Raw genomic sequence first — 24,915 nt, 5'->3', positions numbered from 1 at the left:
CTAAGGGTCTTCGTGTTTTTAATATAGTATAGATATAGATTACTTGTGCACCCGCCAATTGTCTCTACAGTGCGTTCAAGTCCTTTGACATGCATATTAACTGATGACCATTTGTTTAGCTGTTTCTTTTTTATCCTGAATTTTTTTGGTCCCTTTCCTTTTTATCTTACTCTAAATGCTTGCACTAACTTGCTCTAATGCTTTGCAATTTTCACTTAGATCATGCTGCCTCCCTTCCTTATTTCCTCGAAAAGGTTTGTTTAGGGGTTCAAAATCTTTTTTACTTGCAACTGTTTAGTACTTCTTTTGTTGATTCATATTAGCTCCTTTTATTTTCAGACTACATTTAAAGGGCGTGTATTTATGACTCATGCAACAAAGGCCATATACAAGTTGCTTTTGTCAAATTATGTTAAAGTGAGCAAAGTCTCGGTTGAAGATATGTTATTTGATGAACATGATATTATTCACTCCATGGACAAAATTGAGGTTCGTTTTTCAACATCCCATGATTGATCTCCAAGCAGTGTCTGATTAGTCGTCATGCAGACGTTTATGAAATTGATTCATCATCATGAAGGCATACCATCACTTTGCATGGGGTTGTTGTATACTTGTAATCTTGTATTTATCCCATAGAATTATACGTTATGGAAATGAAATTGTTATTATTATTGGTGACAATCATGTCATCATGCTGACATTTATGCACCGAAGAAACATCTTTTACCTACTCTGGTATAAGGTTTCACATTGTGTTAAGTACTTTTGGAACAGTGGTATCACAGTCCAACTTACTTGTGGCTATCTGATATATGAAGCATGCCCTTGATATTTTAGAGGAGATTGAGATTATGGAACCAAATGCTAAGTTATTTCTAGGATAAGGGAGCATTTAACAGATCTTGGATGCTGCAGGAGGTTTTGTTGATCAGCCAAATTATCTCTCATCATATGGTTCGATGATATTAGCTAGGATACTAAGTTCCTACAGGATCATCGTAATAGTTATTGTTGCATGCATTTTAATGGTGCATGGACTTGTATACGAAGATTGAGGACATACTAAGATTCAGTTTCTTGCTTATATATGGAATATTGCATCACAGAGCCCCGGACTGACTTGTAGGTATGCTAACTTAAAACGAGAAGTTGAGCCTGAACCTTCATAGATTATAGGTTATTGATGGATGCTCACCTAACAGGAGATCATCATTCAGATATTATATTTTAGGTATGTATCAAAAAGGGGGGAGAAACTGTCTTAATGGGATTTAACCTACCTTATCAAAAAAAATAACTGTCTTAATGGGAGAAATCCCTTTTAAGTATGGTATAGTTACCAATCTCTCAAAAAATAAGAATGATATAGTTACTAATCTCTCAAAAAATAACTTTTTCCTAAAAAAAAGTATGGTATAGTTACTGAGTCAAGTGTAGAGGTTGATTATAAGGATATACATTGATTTCATATTAGCTTTTGTGGTTAAAGTAGTTGGCAGAGGAGGTGAAGTTTAGGACAGCGATGCAGATGAAGCTGATTTAAGATAGTCAAATTGCAGTGCATATTGCTTTTAAGCCAATATTCTCATCTGCAAGAAAATACAGTTTCAATGTATCTCTTCATTATTTTTGTTAGCTTACTTAGTTGGCAGATATACTCCCAAGCTCTCAGTATATGCTCTTCAGGTCATTTTAGAAGGTATTATGTTTGGTGTTCTTTATAGTTTTATGCCAAATCTGTCGAGAGATATTTACTTTTACACGCATGAGGTCTATAATTAAAATGCAAGAGATCTTTGCAGGGTTATTTTCTTCTATTCAAATTGTAAAAGGTTATGTTGAACCGTTTCCTATGTTCAACACCTAGAATGTTAGAAATACTTGTTAGTAATTATGATACTTCCCTTTATTTCATGTACCCTAGATTCCTATATGAGGAGCTCTTTCATATGCGGTTTCTTTACTAATTCAATGGTAGCTTCTCTTTTTCTCATGTAATTAAACATTTTGACATGAAAATAAGTTCAAATGAAGCAACAGGTTCGAACCGTGCCCCAAACAAAAGTTTGGTATTTAAGTGGGGGAGTAGAGGGGTGGGCCCATCATCCACTTAGCTTCAAACCGTGCACCGCTGACCTCGAGAATTTCTCAATTATCAAAAGAAAGTTTGAAATGAATCAATATAAAAACCAATTTGCTAAAGTATTAAATTGTGGTGGAATAGGTGTCGTGGAGGTAGGATTGGGGTGGAGGTGAGGTGTTAGTGGTGGGAAGGTATGGTGGGAGGAGTAGAGTATAGCTAATTGGGGGATGCGATGGAAACATTAACACAAAAAAGTTTCCTTGGCCTATGAACTGGAATATGGAATCAAGGCATGATTTCTTCACCAAGAATGTAGGATTCTGATTGTGTTGTTTGATCTCTTTTGACTATAAGGGGCCGTGCAGTGGAAATTTAAATCTTTTGGACTCTTTTGGTTTCCTTTTGTTTAATTGTCCCAAAGAGTGTTAAATGCAACTTAGAATTAAATGTTTCTTAGAGAAGCAATTGATGATAGATTGTGCTTTTCATTTAGCTAAGAGAGTTTCAGACCTTTGTGTGTATTGCAGCGTCTGGGTTCCATGAAATGAATTAAATTAATCTTCTTACTGATTATCAAAAAATTAATGTTTTCACTGAAAAAATGGATAGATTGTGCCTTAAATATGCCATCATGCCACATTGGACATCAGAGCTAAAATTAAGAATTTGATCAATAAAAAATAAATTATTTTTTTAACATTGAAAAAAAATAATTAATTATTTGAATTAACTAATTAGCAAAAGAATCCAATTCTATTCTTTCCCAAATTCATAAAAGTAAATTCATTTTCAAGTTTGACCCAAATTTTAGAGACCATAAATTTGTTTCCATATGAACAAATCGGTTATATATAATAAAGTATTAAGAGTTAACTTGGTTAAAATTTGCAAACTTGAAGAAATGAGGATGAAATAGTAAAAGATAAAATGTATAAAACTAAAAGCTTACTACAGAGTTAATATTGAAACCTTTGAGGGAAAATAAATTGAGAAGGCATAAGATTCAACTTCAATTTATGTTACTTGACAATATTTTAAGAATCGTAATACAAGTATAGCAACCCTATTTTTATCTTCTCGAATAAACTTTAAAATAGCCTTTTAAGAAAAATTTCATTACAACCCTTAAATGTTCAAGGATTAAGTCTTTGCTAAAACTAAAAAGGAAGTATGATAAACAGTGAAATTAAGCTAATAAAATTGTAAAACTAGCACAAAATTTCAAATAAATATATTAAATGATGATGGAGGACTTCCATGAGACATGGTTTTTTCTTTTATTACAACAACAACAACAACAGACCCGGTGTCCATTGGGGTCTGGGAGGGTAAAGCATACACAAACCTTACCCCTACCTTCTTAAGGTAGAGAGGGTACATAGGATTAGCATTCATCAATTTCAGGAGCTTATGCTTTTATTTTATAAAATAATACTTACGTGATTTTTTAAGAAAATTAATCCATTGCGGTGGAGTACACGCACAACGCACGTACACTAAGACTAGTTCACTGAAAATTAGAACCACATAGAATAGATAATAAGATGAACTAGATTAGTCCACTCTCATAATCCTAGTAGAGGCAAAATACCAGGTGATTTCTCACCATCTATGAACAATGTTACCTAGTACCTGTACCAATGAAAGGTAGCGGGGATTATCTAGTAAAGCTTTTTTGCTCTGAACATTGGCCACTTTGCTTCTAATAACTCGTCAATGGCTCTTTGAAGCATTGGTCCCCTATCTGGACCATTCTAACAATGATGAGCTAGTCCATTGACGACTTCAAACCAATTGAAGTTTGTGCACTTCCAAACATGTGAGTACAATCACAAAAAAGAAATCTTCTTTTTCAACTTCTAAGTATGTAATCACGATAATAAAAAATATGAAAGTCAGCGCAGAGAACGATATAAAAAATTATCTCCTTTGTCCCATTTTATGTTTGAACCTTAAATGAGCAGAACAATAAAGAATTGGAAAATAGCACCTTTGGTCTTTATGTTATCACTTAATTCCAACTTTAGTCCTTGTGATATTAGATGAAGCACATTTAACCTTTAATTAAACAATACGAGGGTTTTTGTTCCCTTCACCAAAGTAACTTAAAAAAACAAGTTAAACAACTGACAGTAGCTACTAAGAGATGCAATTTGGATATTATTGGTACGATTTTCAGCAACAAAACCTCACAAAAGAATAACTTAATTCTAACATTTTAATTTGCATAGTCTCCCAGCAAAGAAACCCTTTTCCTCCCATCTTCCATTTGGATTCAATGAAAGATTAGGTTTTTTAGTTGGTTAATGGCAGTGCCTTTTTTTCCTGACTCCTCTTATATAAGAAGATCCGTGAAAAGCTCTACCAAGAACACATAGAATCACCCAAACATAAGAGCCGATAATATTAATTCTACTTAGTTGTGCATCTTCTTTCGTCTTTATAATTTGTTTTTCTTCTTGCGTTGAAACTTAACCACTCTTCTTGTGGAGCCTTTAGCAACATGAACTTGATAAAGAATCAAATCAATATACAATCAAATAGGCTCCACCATGAATTTAGCTCAGATGAGCTTTGCATCCGTTTAAGCAATAGAACACATTGGGAGAAGAAGTACTGCACTGCAATACCTATTCAATTTATTGCCACTTAATATCAATCTGACTAACCCACTACTTAGCTAAATGGACGCATGGATAAAAAACTTAAAACCAAGCTGAAATTTTTTAAATGTCTGAATTGCGCTTCTTAATATTTAGCTGTCAGTTTGTTTTTCAAATTCCATTAGTGAAGGGACCAAAAACACTCACATTATTTAATTAAAGGTTAAATGTGCTTCGTTTAATATCACAAGGACTAGAACTGAAACAATAACACAAGGACCAAAACTGCTATTTTCCCATAAAGAATTAACACTCAACATTCAAAATCATCCACCAAGAGGAAAACAATAAACAAAAGAAAAAGTTTAAGAAGCCAGTCATGTAATAAAGCTGGAAAAAGAAAATAGAAAGAAAAAAAATAACTTGTGCTGAGATGCTGTATTGAGACACAATCTTTCAAACAATAAAATGAACATTACAGAACTAAGGCACAGAAAACTTACTGGGTAATGAGAAGAACGTCAATGGTTGAAGGATCAATTTCATCAAAATACGGCAAAGCAGCCATGCCTGGGTAAGCTGGATGAATGCCACAGTCAAACTGCCAAAAAACATCAAATGTAATTAATCGAGTTCAGAACTTGTGGCCCAAAAAAAAGATCTTGAAGAAGAATGACAAAGACGTGTAGCCTACCAAGACTGTTTTCCCTTTGAAAGACATGTAAACACAGGACCGCCCCACTTCATTTCCAGCCCCTAAAGGAGTGATAATGAGTTTATCTCCTTCTCTGTTAACTGCAGAACTAGGTCTCTTCAAAGTTGACTGTGGTTGTCCAGTAGATGCCATTCTTGCATCCAAAGAACATATAAAGTCAAATTATGAAAACACTAATTTTCATGCAACAGTTAAATAATCATTTAGATTCATTATGACCAAAACCATAAAAGTCAGTAGAATTCATCTAGTACGCGTCAATCCTAAATTAGTTGACAGCTATAGGAGTCCTCGAATATCCATTCATGCTCTATTCAACATAGTTTGAGGAATTTTAAGCTGACTGCCAACCTACTTCAAAACCTACTTAGGGTCCATTTATCATATTGTGTGGTTCATGAAAAGAAAAGATCAATTAAAATAGGCGCTGAAAGAATTCTACTCAGTAAAATTGAAAACGAAACCCTGAACATACACAATCACGAAAAAGGCAATGTTTTGGGGGTAATTTTTACCAATGTCGTCAAAAAAAAAAAAGGCAAGCGGGAAGAATGCTGAATCAATCAAAAACTTTAATATTAGGTGCAAAAAAAAAATTGAACTCCAATAAGAACAAAGATTCAAGAGAGAATTAGAGTTAGGAACCTGAACCCTAAGTCCTGAACTGAAGACTGAAGATGCTTACAAGGTCTATTCGAGAACTGAACTCCTCTTTGAAAATTTATTTTCTAGAAATATGATATCTCGTGATTTAATCTCAGTAACACTTTAATCCTCTAATTCACTGATGACACATACTCTTTGGAGTATTTTAAATATCTTATAAAGATACATTTCTTGCCTTTTGGACCTAATTTACCAAACTTGCTAAAAAAATCCTTAACATATGCAGCACAACCCCAAGGTCATAAATTATTTAAGTTTGGTTATAACCAGTTCAAAGCTCATAAGGAGTGAAAGAAACTAATTTAGAAGGCACTTTGTTCAATATGTAGGCTGCAGTCAATAACGCATCTCCCCAAAAGGAGATAAGTAAATTTTCTTGCGCCATCATGGATCTTATCATGTCCAATAGTGTTTTACTTCTCCCTTCTTCTACACCATTTTGTTGAGGTGTGCAAGGCATAGTTAACTGTCTGGAGATTCCCTTTTCGTTACACAATTTTCAATTCTTTTGATAGATATTCACGCCTTCTTTCGGTTCTTAGGTCTTAGATTCTTTTGTCTAATTGATTCTCAACTTTATTTAAATATTTCTTAAAGCATTCAAGTGCTTCGTATTTATGAGAAATCAAATAGACATAACTAAAGCGCGTGAAATCGTCAATAAACTTAATGAAATACAAAGCATCGGACCTAGCTCTCACATTTATTGGACCACAGATATCAGAATGAATTAATTACAATAAAAAATTAGCTCTCTTAACCTTTCCAAACAGTTTGTGTGTAATTTTTCCAGCAAAATAATTTTCACAAGTTGGCATTTCAATTTTAGATAAAGAACCTAAATGGCCTTCCTTAGCTAATCTATCCATTCAATCATGTCCTATCTGACCTAATTTTGCATGTTATGTAACGACATTAACACCATTCTTACTAGAATAACATGTCATAACACAACAGTCAACATAATAGTTATACGTAGAAAGATTAAAATCTAACACAATAAAACCATCATAGCGATGTCCAAAACCATAAAAATATTTTCTAGAGTAATTCTAACACCATTGCGACTAAAGTTCATATTGAAATCAAAATCTAGAAGAATAGACACAGAGACTAAGTTTTGTCAAATCTTTGGAACATATAAGACTTCATGCAACATCAAAGATCGACCACCATGCATGTCCATCTACAAGGGCATATCCCTTTGGCTCAAGCTTTGCAATATTTCCCACATGTACATGCCTTGAACCAGGTGAAACTCGACGAAACTCTATAAATGTTTCTCTATCACGGCTCACATGATCGGTAGCTCCTAAGTCAACAATCCACAAATTATAAGATTCAGTTAATAAAACAGTGCTAGAAACATATATAGCATTTATAGATGCGTTTTGAAATACTATCTTTTTCGACTCAATGTACTCACGCCCCAGAACTTGGAAATTGTGGCACTTCATCTTGCTCCTGTCTTTCTTCTAGTAGAATTGCTCTTTCTTGGGATTTAGCTTGTTTCTTTTCTTGGAGGATCCATCTCCATCTTCTTACCCTTTCCATTATTTTCTAGTTTTTCTTACGCTTGAAGCTTGAATTCTTTGTACCACTTGATTCTGCCACAAAGGCACTAGGTACAACTTTAACAGCACCAAGTCGCTCGTCTTAAGCTCCACGTGACGAGCATCATCATCAAAAAATTTTATCTTGTCGTTGTAGGTCAAGTTAACCTTCACATGTTCCCAATTATTGGGAAAAGACCAAATTACTGCCTGAACCTGCTCCTCATCGTAGATAACATGACCAATATTTTTTAGTTGAACAATCGTATTCGACATCACCTTTAGATGTTGCTTGACACTATGATCATGACACTTTTTGTATGTGTCGCATTGGATTGTCATTTTTCGAAGGCGAGTCACATTTGTACCGCCATATGCCTCTCTTAAATATGCCCACATGGCTTGAGCAGAGGATATTGCTCATATTCGTGGATGAGATAATCAGCAACTGAACTTACAATAATTTTACGTGTAGTGGAATTTTTCTTTTTCCAAATATTGTAAGTTTTCAGATCCCTCCTGTGTTGGGCAATGTTACCCTCCTTTGGGTGACTCAAAACATGGTTAATGCATTCAAGAGCATCTTGCTCTTCGAGTACATACCACATCTTATGACTTCAAAGTAAGTGGCACCAGACCATTCAACTTGCCATTTGCACTCTCCTAGGGTGCGATCATAGGAACCTCTATTACCGAATGTAATTCCCCGCCCAATAAGACTAATCATGCCCTGTTGCGTAGCATTGGTCCTGATAAACCCCAATTTAATGCGTCATCTCCTCCAATAACGCCTACGCCTTCAACTCGTTCTAAAAAAATAGGATTCCCGGTAATAAGTTTTTGATACTCAGCAACCCTTGTTAATCCTGCTAGGATTGGAAATCCTGTATTTTACATATCCATATGATTGAGTCCTTGGGTTTCCAAAATAGTGTAAAAAGAAGTGCTTCGAATAATTGCTATTTGACTCGGGCCTAAAGAAGTCGAGGTATTTTGAATTGTTTGTTGACACAGACAAAGTCAGAGAAAACCTCTATCGTAATTTTCACAGTTAAATTTGACCCCTGTTCAAGTCAACAATGATACTTTTTGATGTCATATTTGTTATTAGAGGCAATATTAAATCAATATATACTTCAGTCAATTTATGCATGTACACTCAATCAAATTAATTATAATATTAATTCTACATTTAGTATATGATCGAAAGATCACTACGCATTCATTTATCATCTATATCTAATATAATTTTAATTAATATTAAAATCACTTCTTAGTGTGTTCTTCATTTCAAGTCTCAACCCATTATAAAATAAAATAATATGTAATACATGTAACTAGTGAGGCAAACAAATAAAAATTCAATTTTATTAAAATAAAATACGTAATAACAACTTACATGATTGCTAGGACATACATATATCAACTTAATATTAACTCTTGCACATATACACTAAAAGGTGTACTAGGCCAAATACCATAATAAATATCAATTAAAACTTCACCCCAAGGCTCTCGAAGAGAGTCTGCTAAAATAGTTAACGCTTCCCAATCAGTAATCTCTATGTAATTAGGCAATTCTTCCTTCTTTTTTTTAACTGAAAAAGGTAAACAGGTTCAAGAATGGGAGCATCAGGGGCCATTTTGAATTTCTTAACTCCCTAAGTTTCTTTTCTCCTTCCCTTTGCTCAGCTTTTGATCCTTGACTCATCTCGCATCGCTCTCGAAACATTCTTGATGACTTCAGGCTCCGAGTCTGATATTATTATAGAAATAAATCATGTGATGATGCATTCTTCTACGTTGTCTCCTTCCACAACTTCGAGAATTGTCACTTGGAATAATTCAAACTTGTCCCTGTTCAGCCATATTTGAAATAGGACCAAGAAAATAATAAGAATAGGTACAACCATTCAATATGACTAAATATGTTACAATAACTTGTAGAAGAATAGGGATAATTGGGACTATTCTTAATATTAAAATATTCAGAGAAGCACTTAAAAGAATATGTGTGTAAGTCTACATAGCCAGTGGTATAATTATTTCCTACAGATTCACACTAAAGTCAAATGGAGACAAAAAAAAAAAAAAAAAAAAATAAACACACACACACAACGAACATAATGAGTTTGAAAGTCATAGCGACTGTTCTCCTCTTCAACTTCTTATATTGGAACCAAAAGAAACAAGACTTCAAATAATTTCTAAACTGAAGTCTTCGATAGTTTTTAATCACAGAAGTTAGTGCATCTTCATAAAGTAATCTATTCATTTTAACTTCTAGTGCCCTTGCTATGAAGACATTTTTAATGGTTGTTCAAACAAAAACAATATAGAACAAATTTTATTCCAACCAAAGAGATGAAAGCAATTTCAATTCCAATACTAGTTCTCTCAGTTGCAATGTAAAGACCCCTTCAAATCAGAAGAGAAATTCACATAAATAGCATACACAGTTTCTTTGTTAGACAGTATTTTGTCTTCAAAACGCGGGTCTGTCCCTGGGGTAGAGGGGCTATTTTCGATAGACCCTCGACATCGGACACTTCAAGAACTTCCTACCTTGCTCCTGACTCGAACTCACAACTTCTAGGTTGGAAGTGGAAGGTGATCACCACTAGAGCAATCCACTCTTGTCCTACACAGTTTCTATCAATTTATGATAATAACGCTAAAACACCGCAACTAATTAAAGTTTCCAATAATGCTAAGCAACTATGTTTCAACTAGAATTAAACACTGTGTTTGCTTTCCATGCTCAAATTCCAATAGTGAAAGAAAAATAATATGGTTAAATTCTCCATTTTCTTTTCGCTGGCCTTAAAGATTATAGAATCGTGGCTATCGATAAAATTAGTTGTTGAATTGTTATATTAGATGGATTTGGGGGTTTTGACTTTTTGTAATTTAGGAAGAATAGAGTAGAAAGAGGTGGTTAAATAGAGGTGAAAACGATAAAGGGTGGCAAGAAGTAGCTTGTCACCAATCACCATGTGAGAATTTTGTGAGCTTTCAAGAGTGAAAATGATGGTAGTGGGTGAAAGACAGAGCGCGGGGAATGTGAAGAGAGAAGAGAAAGGTGTGGGATTCTTTCTTTTTTTTTTCTGAGAAAAAGAAATTGATCTGAAATTTTATGAACAATATTTTTTTTTTGTAAAAGTAAATTATGATATGGATATTACTTATCTAGGTGGATCTGATGTGTCCTCCATACACTACTAGAAAATAGGCCTAGGGGAACAGTTTTTCTGGCAACGGTTACTAAATCGTTGTAATAGATTAGATACGGTAACGGTTACAACCGTTACAATAGAATTTGGATGAAACCAGCACACTTTAGATACTAAACCGTTCCAGTTGACAGTTCACCGTTACCATAGGTCTTTTTTATAGGAACGATTTTGTCAACCGTCCCAATAGGCCTATTTGTAGTAACGGTTCTGAAATTTTTGTAATATCGGAACGGGTATTTTGTTCCCTCCTCGTTTTCCCCCCTGAATTTTGCTAAACCCGCCAATATAACCCCTTTTTCCTTTTATTTCTTATATATTTTATTTATTTTGATAAATATAATTTCTTATATATTTTATTTTGATAAATATAATAACTAAATTAAAGTTGCTTTGACAATGCTATCATCCTTCCCAAATCACCTTCCTCAAATTCACTGGCTGCAAATTAACATTCCAAATCACCAGAATTCTCACCTTCCTCAAGAGGTCTGTTCCATTCTCACCTAAATTCTCACCTTCCTCAAATTAAATCACCAGCAAACCTCAAATCACCGTCCCAAATCCCTCGTTCGCAAATCACCAGCAAACATTCCTCAAATCTCATTGTTGTTGGTGATTTACTTTCATCTCATCTGCATTTAAGTTTATCAAACCCATGTCCTAAACTCTCAAATCCCCAAATCTATTTGTTAACAAAAAATCCTCAAATCTTGATTGCTAACCCAAAACTCCCAAATCCCCAAAGTCCCAAACTCCATTTGTTTCACTCGAAGGATCTGAAGAACAGAGGAATAATTTTGAAGGCAGCAATTACAGTGTAGAAAATATTTTAAATCGCGAGAAAGTTTAGACTCAAAAGGCAATCAGCGAGAAATCAACTTCAGGTAATTTTTCCTTTGTAATTTGGGCATTATCTTCTATAGTCGTTCTTTTTTTCTTTAAGCTTTATGGTATGAGCAGTGTATATGATTTCACTTCAGGTCAAATCTGCATTTGATCATCTCTACCTCATGAATGTAGACGATTTCCAATTTTGATTGTTTTTTGACATGGATTTTATAAATAAATAGGACTCTAAAATGTAGCGAAACCCAGATTATCTTATGATTTAGGTTGTTCTTATTACAAGTCTCACTACTAATTTGGCTGCATCATCGCCATTTAGTTTATCTGGTTGGCTACTGTGTGGATAAAGGACAGCGCATGTTGATCTGTGGTATCATGAGTAATGGTAGTTTGGAAAACCTTTTCTACAGTAAATATTTACTTTTTTGTTGATAATACCACTTTTGCCTGTGATAATCACTGATAAATACCACTGATGAATTTTACATATTATTCCTTATTGTGGAGAGTTCTTCATCCATTTGTCTTGTCCTATAATATACTATATAAATTCAAAATCTAGGCAATTGAATTGTCAATGTAAACATGAAAATGAATGCACACAGATAATAAGTGAATGTTGTTAGCACAAGACTCTGTCATGCGCTAGTGGAGTTTCAGTTTGCCCTTCTAGACCACAATGAGTATTCAAGTTTAGTGCTGAATCACTGACTTTTAATTTTTTGGGAAGATTCTGCAATATTAAAATAGTAGAAGTTTATCATAGAAATGAGATTTTAAGACTGTAAAAAATTCAAGTTTGAAATAATCATCTTCTTTGAAGCCTATATGATGCTATAATTTCAGATTAAGGCTTATAGCTTTACCCCTACATATGACATGAATTTGTACATTAGACCACTAGCATATTTTAAAAGGGTAAGAACAAGTGGCTAGATAATTGATAAGTAGTGTCTGATATATCAGTTCTTTTGTTCATTAAACAACGTGATACAAATTATAATAAGACTATAAATAGGGCTTCTACCAAGCTTGGCCACAATAGCCCAGATTTATACTATTGGTAATGGACTTGAAACATGAGTACCAAAAACAATATATAATAGATGAACTCTAGCAATTGGATGTTGTAAGTTGCAGTAACATCAATATCTGGTGTACTTATACATCTTCTCATTAGTTCATGGACTTCTTTTTTTGTTTTGTTTTCTTTCTTAAATCTTATAGGAGGTAGAAATTTTAATTAAATTCTTTTTAAATGTACCCATGTCAATAATTTGGAGAATGAATTTTTCTCATTATGTTACATTACATAAAAGTAATTATGTCTTTCATGCCAAAATTGTTTTACTGTTTGTAACTTTCTGGAACGTTCCACCCTTAAAAGAAGTGGTCAATGTCAAATTAGTATGCTTTTGGTTTATTGTTGATTTACTTTTATCGTATAGGATATCTATGGATAATGGTGATAAAAGTTGGATGAATCTCCTGAGATGGACGGATGAGTATATCCGTGGAGTGAATGATTTTCTTGATAAGGCATTTGAACGAGCCGCCCAAGGAAATGAAATATTATGCCCTTGCAAAAAGTGCATGAATCGCTATTGGTATTATAGAAATGTGGTGGAGGATCATTTGGTTGTTCATGGATTTGTTGATGGTTATACCAAATGGGTTTTCCATGGGGAAGGATTTTCCTCGAGAAATACACCTCATTCAAGCAATGATGATGAAGGTTCTACCATGCGTGACGATATTGATGGACTACTTCATGATACATTTAGCAATGATGATGAAGGTTCTACCATGCGTGATGATATTTCTCATTTCTTACACTAACCCAGTTGCACTAAATTTGTAGGAAAAATATGACATTCCTGACGAAGCGAAACAATGGGTTTTTGAATTAGTTTGTAGTGCTTGGAGAAAGTATAAGAGTCAATTGAAGATAACTCAATTCACAGCTTATGAGAATGATGAGCTTCGAATGGAGAATAGGCTAGTAGATATTCGGGAATCTCACTTTAAGGATCTTCTTAAATATTGAAACTCCGATCCTCACAAGGTAATTACATTTAGAATCTCTTGTCTTGTTTTAACATAATTGTTTTTTGGTGCCTGAGTCAAAAGAATCAGAAGTAAAATAGTACCGAACATGAAGGCCTCAGTCCTTTCAAGAATAAACTAATTCTACAGTTTTACTATTGTTTAACTAGGGGTGGGCATAATACGTTTAAATTTGTTGCCTTCCGGTATAAGTTGTGATCTATTGCAAGTTTTTACTATTCGATAGATAAATTTTGTCATGTGTTCTGTTACCTATTTTGTATCAACTTCTACTTGCTATTAGCAGTTGTTGGAGTATACCTGTGCTTTTTGACTTTCTGTGATTTTGTGATTAATACCACATACTTTGGTTGGAATACATACTGTATTATTCCAAGAGAAGAAAGATGGTTTGGGACGATGTTACTCTCCTAGGCTTTGGTAAATCTGTTTGCCACTGCTGAAATATTTAGGTGTTATGTTTGCACGTTCTCTGTGTGCTTGTTCTCTATAATCTATTATTGGTTTCATTTGTAGTATAGTTACCTTTGTATGTGATATTGTATGTTGAGCTTACTTCTCTGCCCAGATTCACATTAAGTGCAATTAGTCTCGTTCAGGAACTCCAGGAAGGCACCAATGTATATAATCTACTTTTAGACCACTCTTCTTTTTCAATTTCTGAATGGCCACTTCTACCAATTTCATCATCTCTGAATCTGATTTTGATCCCCAATACTCTGCATTAGAAATTGGTTCTGTTTTATTGTAGCAATTCTGACCATTTGCTTTTCCCCAATCTTCTGCCCTGCCATGTTATGTTTGAAATGTTTCTATAGTAAATTAGTGCTACTACTAGTCAGTTTGTGTAAACCCTAAAGTATTTTGAAATATAAAATCCAACTAGCTGTATACAAGCTCAAAGTCAAGAATAAAAGATGATCCATGACATGATCTCATAGACTTGTTCCTAAATAGAGCTTAACATCACTCAAACTTATTTATTCTTAATCAAGCAAGCTTTAATATTATGAGTGTAGTCTTGGGTCTTGATGTGGGTAATAGGCATAACTGTTGGTTGCTATTGGTTGTCTTATTTATTTGCAGAAAATGTCCGAAACCAATGCAGAGAATTGAAATAAGTTGAAGTGTCCGCACACTGCTGGCAGAACACCTTTTGCTCTAATTCGCGAGGTTTGATGTTTTATCTTTCTTTTTTTCTTTAAATTATGAACTTGCTAACTTTATATGGAAAGATTCTTATACCTGTTTTTATGTAACTAGGAAAAAAATAAGGAAATCTCTGATACTTCAGATACTCTATCAAGTAAGGACATCTTTGTGGCTACAAGAAAAATAAAACTTGGCCGAGTATACAAAAGCTCATATGACAATACGATTAGTAAAATTGTACAAAATTTCTAATTTAAAGTTTGTCGTGATTATTTATTTGTTCTTAATTATTGATTCAATTTTAGTTACTTAAAACTCTTTTCTCTCGTATTTGGTTTGTAGGCTGAAATGGAGAGAATACAATCAACTCAGGAAAGTGAAGATGGCAGTCATTCAGTTGACGTTTTTGCTTCAGTCATGGGACCTAGACATCCAGGTCGCGTGAGATTATGGACGAGGGGTTACCAAGACTTTGTTAAAAGGGCAAAAAGGGAATCTTGGATCTTCATTAGATGCTGATGAGAGAATGCAGCAGAAAATAGAGGAAATGGAAGAGAGGATGCAACAAAGAATGCATGAAAAGTTGAACGAACAAAAGGATGTCATGGAACAAAATATTACAATGAACGTCATTGCACGACTTCAGCGTCTGAACTCAGATTTGCGACTTGATCCTGACATGCTAAGGTTCAATTCACGTTCACTTATAGATGCTTCCTCTGTACAACAAGCTGCTATTCAACTAAACAATCGACCATCTGCTGGTAGTAACAATCAAGGTCAGTACGTACCAAATGTTATATATCTTCTTCTATTTCTTCTTTTCCTCCTTCCTTGCTTGGGATTTTGCTTTGGTTCAAGGCAGAGTGGCTATGATAATATCTTTTTTTCTATTTAGTAGGAGTATATGATTTCTTAAGTGCCAAGTATTCTCCTATGTATAGTAATAATACCTGAGTAATACTGGCAGTTCTATGATAGCTGAACTTTGAGAATTTAAAATTGGAATAGATTATTAATAGATCGATTTTCCTTTCTTTATATACAAAACCTTCATGCTCTTTTATTAGTCTTCGTGGTTAGTTGATTAATTTGACTAAACAATAATGGAGAAGGGACCTGGAAAGAAAGAATAGGTTGAAAAACCACTCCTCAATCCTACAGGTAGATCATAATGGGGTTGGGGTTACAGGACAATATTTAGTACTTTAATTGTATGTTTATATGTTTGATCTTGCAAGATACTAAAAATGGAATTTAAGTACGTTCTAAGTTTTCTATTTTTTGTAGTTTTTCTCTTTATTTTCACAGGCCAAGTACCTTACCGTTTTAGCTAAATTATCTGCTTTTCACTTTTAATTGCATCTTCTTCATTTCTAACTTTTAGCAAATACTTTGTTACTTAGTAATTTATTGTATAGTATTTGTTTTCCTTACCAAATTTATTTTGGCAGTTCTCTTGGTTGTATGACAGGTTCTTACATTTCTTTTGTCGAATATTGCTGCAAAATAAGACTTAGGTTCTAAGGTTTTGTTTCCTTCATACTAGACAACTCTATTCGTGAGTCCAACGACGACATCAACAATTTCTGGGATTATGTCATAGCTATAATAAAAGAAGCAGTATGTTGTATCTCTTCACTTTGTTTGGCAGAGGATTCGGATGAGGATATGTCTGATTGCATTTATTTCATCCCTGTAGATCTGCTAAAGAGCAGTAAACCTTATGTTGAAGCCTTGAAAGCTTTACCCTCAGTGCTAAGCTTCAGTTGGGAATTGGATGCCTTTGTAAAGGACTTTGTTTGTTAGGCATGGAATTGGCAGATTTGATTATTTAGTGTTGTTGTCTTTTGCTTAATGCTTAGGCTCTTAGCACTTAGTAGTACATGACACATGAATATGTATTAATAGTTGTGTATAGTTTGTTGAGAAGGGCTTTGCCAGAGACTCTGAATGATAATGTTGTGTATAGTTTGTTGAGATGAATAAGTTGGATTAATAAAAGAAGAACGAAAACAGTTAAATGCTTGAGTATTCTTAGACCGGATTCTCTTGAAGGGTAATAACTTTATTTGTCCTCTTTTATAGATGGGGTAGATCAAGAAATGGATGATGAAGATGATGAAGAACTAGACCTTACTTGAAATGAATTTTGAATTGCTATAGATTAATGTTCTAGGAATCTTTTGTTACCAATATTTTTGAACTTATTTACTCTTTTGAAATGTACTAAACTTATGCACTCATGGGGTAGAACATTTGCTTTATGGATATTATTTGTTTGATGGATAATTTTGTATTATTAATAGTTTATTTTATGATGTATTTAAATTTTAGTGTTATTATAATTTATTATATGTATAAATATTTATTTATAACAGGTGCTATATTTTGGTTTTAATTGAACTGATACAATAGCCTACCAGAACCGTTGCAATAGGATACAAATGGCATTCCAGTAGACAATATAAACCGTTGCAATAGGTCCCATAAACTGTTCCAAAATGATCTACAAACCGTTCCAAATACAAATATAACCGTTACGATAGGCTAAAGAAACCGTGGCTATATCCAACATAACCGTAGCAATAACTTACATAAGTGTTGCTTTAAATAATATGGTAACGGTTAAACACCGTTGTATAAACAATATAGTAACGGTTTAAAACCGTTCCAATTGAAAAAAATAACCGTTCCAACAGAGAAAGGAACAACCATTGCGATAGACGTATCTACTGTCACGACGATGCAAACCGTTGCAAGAACCGTTCCAGTAGACCTATGGGTACGCCGGCTGATGTGACGGGCTTTAAACCGTTCCAATATCCCTATGGCAATGGTTTGGCAGTCTGTGGGAATGGTGTTTCAACCGTTACCGTAGACCATTTTTTCAGTAGTGATACAAGGGAGAATGAACAACGCACAGTGTTGGGTGTGTTTAAAATACTAGTTTTGATCAAGTTCAGGTGTTTGACTGAAATTTCGTGGAGTACATGAACGGGAATATCAAATTAGAACAAGTACAAGTGTCTCCTATACTATTCTGCCTTTTCTAAACTCATTGTTGGGCCAAATATGTTCACACGAATTAAAATTGCATGTTAATTACGTGGTACATTTGTCTACTTTTTTCTTTTGTTTCCAATGCGAGAATGCCTATTTTTTCACTTTAAGTTATATTATTTGTAATAATATAAAATAAGGTATATTCCACTTGCAACAATGATCTCTTATATTTGGGAGAGACTTAAAATAATCTTTTAAATATATTTTTAAGTAGTTAATTTTTAAAATTTGTTAAATAGTGCATGTTTTAAATATTAACAAACTCCTCCTATTAAATTTAACGTGAACCATGAAATAAAAATTTGGCATATTTTTGTTAAAGATTACTAATTAATTATATATACTCCCTTCTGTTCACTTTTATTTGTTAATTATACAAAAAAAATATTTTCACTGTTATTTATCCATTTTAGCCAATCAAGAGAAAGACAAATTTTTTCTTGTTTGACCCTTATCATTAACTACTCATTCCTCAAATCATTTCCCAATATTTTTTGAAAATTATCATTATTTTGGGTAAAATTGTAAAATACATACTTTATTTATTTTTTCTTAAAAGGGATGCTAAGTCAAAAGTGGACAACTAAAAACGAAAGGAAGCGAGTATTTCATGCATAAAGTGATCAAAACACACATTTCAATTATTAAAAGGTTAAATGTGCTTGATTAACAAATACTAAAGTACTATTATCTGAACTGCTAAAATAGACTTTATGTAGATCAATTAAGATCATAATACATTATAAATAAATGTGTGTGCGCGCGCTTGTGCTGATAAAAAGGCTAACCAATAGGAGTAGTATTTACATTTTAGAACCTAGCAACCAACGTAAATAGGCCATAAATTGACTATAAATAGGCCATTTCAACTGACTGGCAGTTTTTGGGAGTAATTATTTTAGTATTGCCATCAGCAAAGAGGGAGGTAAGTTTCTGCTTGAGGCTTCCCATCTCATTAGCCTCTCCATGGACTAGAATTATGTTGGGAGGCATAAGTTCTTTCAAGAAGGTACTTGTCTGAGCATAATCCGCGTGAGCTGAGAATGAAATATAATGAACCTGCATATTAAGTGGAGCACTCAAGCCATTTTGTAAGGTGACTTCCTTCGGTTCATTGATGATAGTCTTCGCCAAGGTCCCTTCCACCACATACCCAGGTATAACACAAGCATTTTTCTTGTCAGAGCACCATTTATCGAACAGCTGCCTTGACAAACCACTTTGAAGACTACCTGGGCTTGCCATCACAACACATGGTTTGTTGTCTGTAAAATCTTCAATACTGTTCAGGGAAGAAATATGTTTGAAATTGAATGGATCTGAGCTGGCAAACTGATTGCGGATCCTTTCATTCATGGAATTGATGTAAGCCTGATAGACAGCCATACACTTTCTTGCAAGTGGAGAAGCATAATATATGGGGAAATTAGCAAGTTCAGGATGGTTAGACCAATATTCCTCCAGGATGAGGAGAAGTTCCTGTGCACGTCCCAAGGCGAAAGCAGGAATCAGCACCCGACCGCCTTGCATGAGTGTTGAGTGTATCACATCAGTGAAAAGCTTCTCTCTTATCTGACGTGGCATATGGAGTTGAACACCATAAGTTGATTCTATAATGCAAATATCTGGAGAAAATTCTGGGGTCTCAGCAGCACGGAGATGCCTGTCTTCTTCACGGGAGTAGTCTCCTGTATAGAGAACTCGAACACCAGCAATATCAACCATAAACATGGCAGCACCAAGGACATGACCGGCATTATATATAACACCAAAAGCGAATGCCATTTACTTCCATAGTCTGATGGAAGTCGATAACCTACAGAACAAGTTTTCACATGTCAAAATAACCCTAGCCGTATATGTAGCCAAATCTTTTCAAAAGAATGATAAAGTGATAATTCATTGATATGGTGGGGAAAATCCAGTATACAAGTGTCATGAAAAATGTAACAAAGTGGTGAACCTGCACAAAAACATGGTTCTCTACAATATGAAATTAGAAAAGAAAAACAATAACCATAAAACTGGTCTAATCAAAACATGAATTAGTGCCTATATTCTCTGACATTCATAAACTGCATGTATTTCTCCCAGATTGCAGATGTCCAATGGGGCATGATGGCATATTCAAGGCACAATCTATCCTTTTTCTTGGTAAAAATATTAATTTATTTGATAACCAGTAAGAAGATTAATTATATTCATTTCATGGAACCCACACGCTACAGCGAATACACACAAAGGTCTGAAACTCTCTTAGCTAAATGAAAAGAACAATCTATCATCAACTGCTTCTCTAAGAATCATTTTATTCCAAGTTACATTTAACACTCTTCGGGACAATTAAACAAAAGGGAAACCAAAAGAGTCCATAAGATTTAAATTTCCACTGTAGATCCCCTTATGGTCAAAAGAGATCAAACAACACAATCAGAATCCTACCTTCTTGGTGAAGAAATAACATATTGCCTTGATTCCATATTCCAGTTCATTGGCCAAGGAAACTTTTTTGTGTTAATGTTTCCATCGCATCCCAAAATTAGCTATATTCTACTCATCCCACCAATAACACCACACCTACACCCCAACCCCGCCTCCATGCCACCTATTCCACCACAATTTAATACTTTAGCAAATTGGTTTTATATTGATTCATTTTAAACTTTATTTTGATAATTGAGAAATTCTCAAGGTCAGTGGTGCACGGTTTGAAGCCAAGTGGATGATGGGCCCATCCCTCTACTCCCCAACTTAAATACCAAGCTATTGTGGGCAGGGTTCGAACATGTTGCTTCATTTGAACTTATTTTTATGTAAAAGTATTTAATTACATGAGAAAAGAGAAGCTACCATTGAATTAGTGAAGAAAGCGTATAGGAAAGAGCTCCTCATATAGGAATCTAGTGTACATGAAATAAAGGGAAGTATCATAATTACTAACAAGTATTTCTAACATTCTAGATGTTGACCATAGGAAATGGTTCAACATAACCCTTTACAATTTGAGTAGAAGAAAATGATCCTGCAAACATCTCTTGCGTGTGAAAGTAAATATCTCTCGGCATATTTGACATAAAACTATAAAGAACACCAAATGTAATACCTTCTAAAATTACCTGAAGTGCATGTACTTACCACAAATATACTTGTCTCAAGAGAGCTTTGGGGGTATATCTGCCAACTAAGTAAGCTAACAAAAATAATGAAGAGATACACTGAAACTGTATTTTCTTGCAGATGAAAATATTGGCTTAAAGGCAATATGCATTGCAATTTGATTATCTTAAATCAGCTTAATCTGCATCGCTGTCCTAAACTTCACCTCCTCTTGCAACTACTTTAACCACAAAAGCTAATATGAAATCAATGTACATCCATATATTCAATCTCTACACTTGACGCAGTAACTATACCATACTTTTTTTAGGAAAAAGTTATTTTTTGAGAGATTAGTAACTATATATACTTATTTTCAAGAAAAGGGATTTCTCCCATTAAGACAACTACTTTTTTGATAAGGTATGTTAAATCCCATTAAGATAGTTTTTCTCCTTTTTTTGATATATAACTTAAAACATATATCTGAAAGAAGATCTCCTTTAGGTGAGTATCCATCAATAAACAATAATCTATCCTCGCTTTACGTTAGCATACCTACAGGTCGGCCCACGGCTCTGTGATACAATATTTATTCCATATATAAGCAAGAAACTGAATCTTAGTATGTCCTCAATCTTCATATACGAGCCCAGACACCACTAAAATGCACGTCCCAATAACTATTATGATGATACTATAGGATCTTACTAACTATCCTAGCTAATAGCATCGAGACATATGATGAGAAATAATTGGCTTATCAAAAAAATCTCCTGCAACATCCAAGATCTGTTAAATGCTCCCTTATCCTAAAAATAACTTAGCATTAGGTTCCATAATCTCAATCTCCTCTAAAATATCGAGGGCATGCTTCATATGCCAGATAGCCACGATTAAGTTGGACTGTGCTACCTCTATTCCATGAAAGTACTTAACACGATGTGAAACTTTATACTAGGGTAGGTAAAAGATGTTTTTTCAGTGCATAAATGTCAGCATGATGACATGATTGTCACCAATAATAACAATTTCATTTGCATAACTCTGGGATACATACAAGTATACAACAACCCTATGCAAAGTGATGGTATGCCTACATGATGACTAATCAAATTCATAAGTGTCTGCACGACGACTAATCAGTCACTGCTTGGAGATCAATCATGGGATGTTGAAAACGAACCTCAATTTTGTCCATGGAGCGAAGAATGTCATGTTCATCAAACAACATATCTTCAACCAAGGCTCTGCTAACTTTAACATACTCTGACAAAAGCAACTTGTACAGGGCCTTTGTTGCATGAGTCATAAATACGCTCCCTTTAAATGTAATCTGAAAATAAAAGAAGCTAATATGAATCAACAAAAGAAGTACTAAACAGTTGCAAGTAAAAAGATTTTGAACCCCTGAACAAACCTTTTCAAGGAAATAAGGGAGGGAGGCAGCATGATCTAAGTGAAAACTGCAAAGCATTAGAGCATGTTAATGCAATCATTTAGAGTAAGATAAAAAGGAAAAGGAATCAAAAAAATTCAGGATAAAAAAAACAGCTAAACAAATGGTCAACAGTTAATATGCATGTCAAAGGGACTTGAACGCACTGTGGAAAAAATTAGCGCGTGCACAAGTAATTCACTGAAAATCAGGACCACATAGAATAGATAATAAGATGAACTAGATCCGTCCACTCCCCTATGCCAGATTCACAGTGGAGACAAAAATACTAGGTGATTTCTCCCCATCTATCCAAGTTTTGATGGACAGAGTTACCTAGTATTTGTGCTGGTGGGAGGTAAAATTAGTCAAGGTCCATGCAAGTTCGCCCGGACACCGTGGTAACAAAAATTATCAATAATAACAAAAATTATTTCAAATAATGATGAGTTAGTCCATTGATGACTTCATACCATTTGAAGTTTGTGCACTCCCAAACATGTGAGAGTATAATCACAAAATGAAAATCTTATTTTTCAACTGATAGGTATTTTTTTTATAAGGTAAATTATATTAATCAAAAGGGAGAGAACTACTGTATACAAGAAGTATACCAAAAAGTAGAGAATTTACATCAGAACATGATTCTATACAAAAGACGTCCAATTATCTATACAAATAGGGGCTATATGAGTGCACCAAAAAGCGATCAAAGATAAAAGAATATTCTTAAGATGTGAAAAAGGAGACTCAATCCCCTCAAAAGCTCTCCTATTTCTCTCCCCCCAAACTATCCACATGAGAGCTAATGGGGCGAACTTCCACGCCTTGTGCTTTCTTCTTCTACGGAAACCGGCCCAACTATATAGCATTTCCTTTACAGTGCTTGACATCACCCATTGAACACCAAAAAGGTTCAGGATCGCCCTCCATAAAGCCGAGGACACAGGACAATGCAACAAAAGATGATCAACTTCTTCCCCTGAGCTTTTACACATATAGCACCAACTAACAAGTGTAATTCCCCTTTTTCGCAGATTCTCAGCATCCAAAATCACTCCCCTCGCCGCTAGCCATGCAAAAAAGCCCACCTTCGTGGGCGCCTTAGGAATCCAGATCGAGGAGTATGGAAAAGAGGCCTCATCTCTCACTAACATACTCTGGTAAAAGGACTTCACGGTGAACAAATCATCGCCACACAAACCCCATCTCCAAGAATCACAAGATGACTGAGGCCCGTCTTTCCCATATAGCAGTGTCAATAAATCTTGGAGCTCCGCAATCTCCCAATCTTGCATGTTCCTTCTAAATGAGAGGTCTCATACTACCCTCCCCCCTTCATGCTCCTTACGAATCTGTTGGACCATCAATTCCTTCTGGTTTGAAACTCTGAAGACGTGGGGAAGGAGACCCTCAGAGTATCCTCTCCACATCACCTATGATTCCAAAAACTGATTCTCCCTCCATCTCCCATCCTGTAAGAGATGTTGCCACTGAAGGATTCCCAATTCTTCATGATGCTCCTCCACATGCCACACCCGAAAGGTGTTGTGATTGCCTTGGTCCTCCAACCCCCTCCCGTGGAATCGTACTTTTCTACTATGACCTCCCTCCATAGAGCATGCTCTTCTACCCCGAATCTCCATAGTCATTTCCCCAACAAAGCTCTGTTATTCTTAGGGCTGTTCAAAACCGATCCGAAACCGAAAACCAAACCGAACTGAAGCTTAATGGCTTACTGGTAACGGCTTAACGGCTTAACGGACGGGGAACGAATTAAATTTTTTTTATTAACGGCTTATCGGTTTGGGGGCGAATTATTCAATTTTCTTAACGGATAATCCGTTAACCCGTTAAGAATATATATATATTAAAGATCAAAAACCCTTCCACTTCTTCCACTACTCTATCTCTAAGTTCTAACGCCTAATTCCTAAAACTTGAATAATAAAAAAACAAACCTGTCTCTATCTCTATAGTCTATTCTCTAAGTTGGAAAATTTTAGTGTGCTGGTAGGACAAAATGCTCAACATATTTAGTTGCAGAAGGCTATTCCTACACTCTTTCCTTTTGCCCAATGACTTAAGTCGAATAAACGTTGATTTTGGAAGGATACTGTGATTGGGCTTGTGAGGGCGGCCTAAGAAGTATTGAAGAAAGGTGATCAGACAGGACATGGTGAGGCTTCAGATTATCGAGGACATGGCCCTAGACAGGAAGTTGTGGAGATCGAGCATTAAAGTTGTAGGTTAGGAGGTAGTTGAGAATATCTGTATGGCGCCGCAGAGTGAGGCTAGTCTGTTAGGACTTGATCTTTGACTGTTAGTGTTTTATGTTGAGTCCACACTACTTTTTCGTTCCTCTTTGATGTGCTTTATCTACTGGTTATT

The 24,915-nt window shown here is 34.8% G+C and overlaps 2 protein-coding genes and 1 pseudogene across 12 annotated transcripts; 1 reads left to right on the top strand and 2 right to left on the bottom strand.

Annotated features, from left to right (window-relative positions):
- Nucleotides 1-3,328: 3,328 nt before the first annotated feature.
- LOC107824261 (cleavage and polyadenylation specificity factor subunit 3-I-like) lies at nt 3,329-6,108 on the bottom strand. Its single transcript, XM_075223008.1, has 3 exons — nt 6,050-6,108; nt 5,384-5,537; nt 3,329-5,290 (listed from the first exon to the last, which is right to left on the bottom strand). The coding sequence occupies exons 2-3, from the start codon at nt 5,534-5,536 to the stop codon at nt 5,189-5,191; spliced, it is 255 nt and encodes an 84-aa protein (XP_075079109.1). The 5' UTR covers nt 5,537; nt 6,050-6,108; the 3' UTR covers nt 3,329-5,188.
- A 5,145-nt stretch (nt 6,109-11,253) lies between these two features.
- On the top strand, nt 11,254-17,249 carry LOC107816415 (uncharacterized). 11 transcript variants are annotated; one of them, XM_075223004.1, is made up of 6 exons: nt 11,254-11,743; nt 13,154-13,503; nt 13,616-13,770; nt 14,859-14,945; nt 15,267-15,703; nt 16,474-16,876. In XM_075223004.1, exons 5-6 carry the CDS (start codon nt 15,451-15,453, stop codon nt 16,731-16,733), a joined length of 513 nt encoding a protein of 170 aa, XP_075079105.1. In that variant the 5' UTR covers nt 11,254-11,743; nt 13,154-13,503; nt 13,616-13,770; nt 14,859-14,945; nt 15,267-15,450; the 3' UTR covers nt 16,734-16,876. The 11 variants fall into 11 exon arrangements, 9 of the variants coding, with proteins under 9 accessions (XP_075079105.1, XP_075079102.1, XP_075079103.1 ...); XM_075223001.1 differs by adding an exon at nt 15,036-15,078 and having other exon boundaries at nt 13,154-13,770; XM_075223002.1 differs by adding an exon at nt 15,036-15,161 and having other exon boundaries at nt 13,154-13,770.
- Nucleotides 17,250-18,710: 1,461 nt separating this feature from the next.
- On the bottom strand, nt 18,711-22,660 carry LOC107816414 (cleavage and polyadenylation specificity factor subunit 3-I-like; annotated as a pseudogene).
- Nucleotides 22,661-24,915: the final 2,255 nt, after the last annotated feature.

This window comes from Nicotiana tabacum, chromosome 10 (genome assembly GCF_000715075.1).
Source record: "Nicotiana tabacum cultivar K326 chromosome 10, ASM71507v2, whole genome shotgun sequence".
NCBI classification, from domain to species: domain Eukaryota; kingdom Viridiplantae; phylum Streptophyta; class Magnoliopsida; order Solanales; family Solanaceae; genus Nicotiana; species Nicotiana tabacum.
The sequence above is the reverse complement of the archived record's forward strand: the minus strand, read 5'-3'. Positions and strand labels throughout refer to the sequence as shown.